Consider the following 6,151-nt stretch of genomic DNA (forward strand, 5'->3'; position numbering starts at 1 on the left):
TGACTACATTAATAATGTTCTGCTTTTTCCGCTAAAGGACAAACATGTTGCGGTACAATGAATTTTTCAGGAATATACCCGTGACCAATCATTTTTCTATTAAGAGACCTTTGACATGTGTATGCATACATACATACATTTATTTATTTATTCATTTATGTACACACTTTAATTTATAGGTTTTAGTGGACTGATTTTCGAGAAAATGAACAATATTCATTTAAGAACTGTTTTCCTACTCTTACTGAAGTACAATTTTTCTTTCGGTTTTTACAGGTACCAACACAAGGTCTTCAAATAAATTTCGAAGATAATTTATTCACTAATCAAGGAGCTTCCGATAATACCATGACCCAAGATCTTTTTCAGGCTCTTCTAACTTCGTCTAACGATCTAACGGTACAGAACACATCTCAGTACCAAAACTCCTCAAATTCTACAGGCCAACAATTCATCTCACCCCGTCAGCAGCAATCAGCGCAAACTAATATGACAAATATTTCTAGCACTTCTGTACCTTTTAGCAACCCTACAGCCTCTCTCTCGAGTCCAAACCCTTTGCTATCAATGAAACCTACACACTATGTCCCTGCGCCTCCTCTTCATCATCCATCAACGAATGTAGTCTCTAACAGCAACTTCTATTCTCTAGAAACAACACAAAGTGCTCTTACTGCAAACCAAAGTAACAATATGTATAATCATTCTGATCAACCTTCAACAAGTGCTAGTAACTTAGTAACCACATATAACAACAACCCTCCAGTTACTTCAGCACAATTTATGAGTTGCCAGTCAAAAGGTTCCATAGCACTCTATAAACCTCCAGAAGGTGGTGCTCCACCATCTATTCGAGATAGCATGTATTCATCTAGGATGACAACTTATCAAGTTGGTAATGAGTGGGCTGTGCCTAAAAGCTATACAGACAACGAGGGATGCAACAGAACTGACAGGGGTCACACCGACATCGATGAGCTCATCCAAGGAAAAGGCATGGAACCCAGTAAAGGGCCTCCAGTAGCACAGTTTCCACAAAGAAACAGCTTCTCTGGTATCTACGGGCTTCATGTTATCTTTCCAGGAGAGTCACCCAAATTAGTGCTGGTATGTGTTACCTATCTTGTACATCATATTACCTATCTCCTACATCATAAAGTAATTTTAGGCAGGAAAGTAACAGACTGTAAACTTGAAAGTTCAGTTGCAGTTAGGTGTCAACAAGGTGTTTAAAATTATAATCTCCTTCGAATAAAGTCATTCTTTCAAATTTGAGACATAATTCAGTTATATATATAGCATTAGATCTGAATATCATAATGTTCAATGATAACGTAGGCATGCCAGGAGTTGTATAACTGTCTCTTGCGCTGATCTTCATTATCATTATTGCAGAAAGAAGATGCCGGTAACCGTCACCTTTTCACAGAATTGGATCACAGCATTACCACCGTTGTCAAACACTCCGCAGATCACTCAGCAGCCATGAGGTTTCTTATTGTGCACTCTAAGGACTGTGAAGCCACACAGCCTGTTTCCCCATGCAAGAATCACCAAAAACCAGAACATCCTAGTAAGTACACAATACACCTTTAAATTGTGAGCATTTTAAAAGTGAAAGCAATTCCTCACCGATGCTACTTGAAGAAAAATTTGTGGACAAATAGATTACTTCCTTATTACATGATACTGAAAGAACAAAGTTAACAATCTCCAGTTTGTTATTCACGACTGCAATAAATAGTAAACATGTTTCGGGTGCTCGAGAATACTTATTTGCTAAGATAGGTCTGAGAATTAAAATGCTATCTAATCGAATACAACGCTCTCCTCACGAAAAACAGATGTCATGATATCAAGCAATTTCACTTTTTGAAAAAGGACAGCGCTTTGACATCAATCAATTTCACTTTTTGAAAAAGGATAGCATTTTGATATCATTACATTACATTCTTTCAGATCATATGTTGGAAGTCAGGTCTGGGCCTAGCACACCCATTTGGGAGGAAGAACCACACCCATCGATCGTTGTACAGCCATCACCATCCTCAGAAGGGAACTACAGCGTCCAAATGAAGTTCTTGTGCCGTAACTCATGTATCATGAGGAAAAATCTGACGTTGATTTGCCAGTTAGAAAGAGAGTAAGTGATCTAGTGGCCAGTTCAGCCATTTAACTGATAAATTCCAACTACCCCTCAAAAGGGACCTATCTTGCTTTGATTTAGTCTTTGGTGATATATGGCATTATGTGACAAAGAGGAGAGGGGTAAAAGACAAACCCGATCACAATAAATACAGTTAACAACAGTCAGTCATCAAATCCAGCAGTTCCCTTCGAAACTCATTACGATTCCCAAGGATTCAGTTGTTGTAAGTGAACAATTAAATACAGCTGAAAAAACAACCAATAAAAGAGTATTAGAAGCTTAGTAACTATAGAACACATTGCTCTACGACGCACATTTCATAATGATTGGAAACATATCCTTGTAATCTTAACGTCTTTGCCTATCATACATTCCTGAAAATAGATACAGAAGTGACATCACACATTATCTGACCCATTTTTTCATTGACTAGTCATATTTTACAGTTATTTACTTTCTCCCTCTCTTTCTCGTGCGATATCCCTCCCACTCCATCTGTCTTGAACAGCTCATGTTCTCAGTAACAAACAGCATTTGAATTCATCAGTTATCACGAAAGCCATAATCTACTCGAATACTTTGGGCACTAGACATAAATTATGACAACCATCACCACCCCTCTTGCTGCATGACGCAAAAGGGCCTCTGGCAAATTCAGTCATTACGGTATGTCTTTTCTACGTACTGTCTTCTGAAAATCTCCAGGCCCCCTTCTCACAGTTTTCGTCCAAGTAGGCCTGGGTCTTCCAATTCTCCTGGTGCCCACAGGAGCCAAAATTACCTATAATGCATTATTCTCCACGGGTTCCTCGGAGGATATATCCAAACATCTCCATCTCTTTTATCATTATCTCACCTACATATGGAATTTAATCATTTTACTCTTCATGTACATAACTATCCCGGTATCTGACTCCTAACATTCTTCTTAAAGCTCTATTATCAAGTCGACAAAACCCTTTCGGATATAGGTTTAATTCCACAATATGATCCATGCCCTACTAGCATTACAGATCGTACTGCACTTATATGTAATCTTATTTCTGTATGCAATTTCTACTTCATATTCAGCCTGCCCAGTGTTTGATTTGCCTTACTTAGTCTTTTACTAAATTCCAACTCCAGAAAACCTGCACCGGATGTTTGTTGCTAAATATTTCTTAAGACGATTCTTAAATTTCATACACAGCTGTACATGCTGACATAAATGCCTGATCTGGGCCTTTTTAAAAATCAACTTGTCCATCTCTAAGATTTTTGTCAGCTTCTTTCTCCAGCCTGCTGATAAGATGCATACTGAATATTTACAGTACAACCTGACTGAAGTGAAAAACCTCTATTGTTACCAAATTCAGTCTGATCACCTTTGCTATGATTTCCAATTCTCAGTCATCAGGCAGGCTTTGCTTCCTCATTCCAGATTCTGCCAAACAGTCCACTTAATATAAGAGGTGTCATTTCAGTTTCTGCTTAAATCATCTAATGTATGTACAGATGTCCTCTCGAACGAGTACCTCCAATTATCATATTTGCAGCACAAAAACTAATATACTGCACACCATTTTCGTTTGCAGTCTTTCTCAAGCCTTCCTTGCCAATACATCCTCCATACCTTTACTGTTCTTGCCTGTTATTGCTTTCAAAAAAAAAAAAAAAAAAATCTTATACCTCTTTGTGTTTCGTCTGTAACATTCTACAGTTCTGTATAGAATTCACCTTTCATTTCTTCAGCGACATTATTCCTTGTTGCATGGCACACTATTAATACTCACTGACCAGGTTTGCTTGAAATCTTGTCATCAGTAATCTACTAGTAGTTCACTACTCTCCAGTCAGTAAGGGAATTTTCTGTCTTTTTTATTAAAATCATGCCTACTCCTTTTCCAGTTCCAGCAATTCTTCCTGAATAAACAGACACAAAACCCCCATCCAATCTTTCTTCCTATTCCTTACACCATAATTTACACATTCTTGAATTCCTTTTCTACCTGTTCTATCTTTCCAATTTTATTCCGGGTTCTTTCGTTCCAATTTTCTATATTCAACTTAATGAGCAGAATTTTATGCAGTAATAGTATTATTGCCCATTTTGCAAATATTGTGGTATTTAATACTGTATTTGTTGACAATAAAGGCATTATTTTAGCAGCACATTTCAAATTTTAATCTTAAAGGATAAAATTCCCAAAAACGTTCAATTTAATAGAGTGATTCTGTCAGACAAACAAAATTTATACTCATTAAACTATTTCTTACCGAGGATGAATTACTCGAATCACGAGACAGCTTATTCCGTGGTGTATTTCCAGAGGACAAGTTGTAGGGCGTCAATGCCTGGAACTGAAGATTAGTGCCTGTCCAAGACGTGATGCCAAGGTGTCTAAGAATAAAGAGTTGCCAGAAACGGATACAGTTGATGGTGCAATGGGGCCTGAACAAGTACAATTGGGCGAAATGCTAACAGCAGACGATACTCTTTCAATGAACACTTCAGTTTTTCCAGTTGTTATACAGGTAAAGCATGATAAAAAAAAACTGTGGTACATAAGCTATTGTACAGTATATACGAGTAACAGACCTTAACATTTTAGAGTATGGACTATACCAACAGTTTTTATTCTCATGTAATATAGATTTTTTGCATACATAAATAAATTTCTATTGAATAAAAGCATTTAGAAACAGTTTACCATTTCAAAGATTTAAGGAGACAGAACGGAGTACGAATGAAGCCTACCATTGTACGAATATTTTTTTTAGAGCTACTGTCCTTAGTCCAAACTCTCATGGACAGTCGAGTCCTCAGCGTTAGCGAGTTTAACAAGTGCTACAGTGGATACTGAATATATGTACTTCTTTATTACTTGATGATATTTTAAACTAAAGCAAAAATATGGTTCTCTTGCAGTCTACCAACCAGTCTATTGATGAGGCAGTCTCATCTGCTCTGGAATCCGGGAGAAGAGCTGCTTACTTCGCATACATGGAAAAAAAGTTTCAAGAGCTGCAGCCAGAACAGTATGCCAGTGCTAAGGCTGGTTTCGACCGCTGGTGGGACTCGCCTAAGGACGACATTTAAAATTCTACTCCAAAAACCAAAAGCCACCATAGGAGTTTTTTAGTCAAGTGCATGAAATATCGGTTATGCACAGTATATTATGATTCTGGGTCATACTCAAAGACAAATAAAATTGTAAGCTGCGAGTACTCTAAAATAATGCTTTGCATATAAGAATATAACAACTTACTGTACAAATATAGAATCAATTTAAGAACGATGGGCATTTTTTTTCTAAGAATATTTAAGAACTTAAAAGCAACCTTTGTGTTTAAGAAATTAAACGTTCTTGTATAAGAATGCAGTGTTTTTTGGCTGAAAGTTCTAAGTGTTATCAATTAGCATGCAAAATTTTCCATAATATAACATTGTAAATAGATAGCCAACTGATCATTATTGAAGGTTAACATAATATCTTCCACATTTTATATGTTACAGTCAAATATACTTGATTCCTCGTCGTGTCTTCCTGGTTCATAAAATGAACATTGAGTAAAGTTATGTAAATTATTGTGAATTTGATTAAAAGTCTATACAATTGTAGGAGTTTCCGTAGGAGTTTCCGTAGATCTGTAGAAAGAGTTCTGTAATCTATCCCCAGTTACTCAAGTATTCAACCAATAAATGAAACTTCAGGAAATTTGAGGAGAGATGCAGCGAGCAAGTTTAAGTGCAAACAAATTAACTGAATTGACGAACATGCTCAGATGCCCATTGCACCCAAAGCCTTAAACAAATTATATATACACTTATGCAAACAGAATGGAATATGTAGATACATAAGTTTACATATAAACATGAATTACATAAAAAAATATAGTTTTATTCGTCAACTGCCAAGTAATCAAGTAGCGGTGAATGTCTGACCAATAAAGATATACGAAGACATCCAAGGAATTGCTTTTGCTTCCAGATGCAAAGGAGAAGACAAAAATATTTCTCAA

The 6,151-nt window shown here is 36.6% G+C and overlaps 1 protein-coding gene across 1 annotated transcript in view; it reads left to right on the plus strand.

Annotated features, from left to right (window-relative positions):
* Positions 1 to 5,747, plus strand: part of LOC136853406 (uncharacterized) — a 13,903-nt gene extending 8,156 nt beyond the window's left edge. Inside the window, exons 2-6 of the mRNA XM_067128903.1 lie at positions 277 to 1,107; positions 1,396 to 1,573; positions 1,960 to 2,143; positions 4,459 to 4,663; positions 5,058 to 5,747. Of these exons, the coding sequence (XP_066985004.1) occupies positions 277 to 1,107; positions 1,396 to 1,573; positions 1,960 to 2,143; positions 4,459 to 4,663; positions 5,058 to 5,228 (1,569 nt within the window). The 3' untranslated portion in view covers positions 5,229 to 5,747. The remainder of the gene's footprint in view (positions 1 to 276; positions 1,108 to 1,395; positions 1,574 to 1,959; positions 2,144 to 4,458; positions 4,664 to 5,057) is intronic.
* The last annotated feature ends 404 nt before the right edge of the window (positions 5,748 to 6,151 follow it).

This window comes from Macrobrachium rosenbergii, chromosome 27, assembly GCF_040412425.1.
Source record: "Macrobrachium rosenbergii isolate ZJJX-2024 chromosome 27, ASM4041242v1, whole genome shotgun sequence".
Taxonomy (NCBI): Eukaryota; Metazoa; Arthropoda; class Malacostraca; order Decapoda; family Palaemonidae; genus Macrobrachium; species Macrobrachium rosenbergii.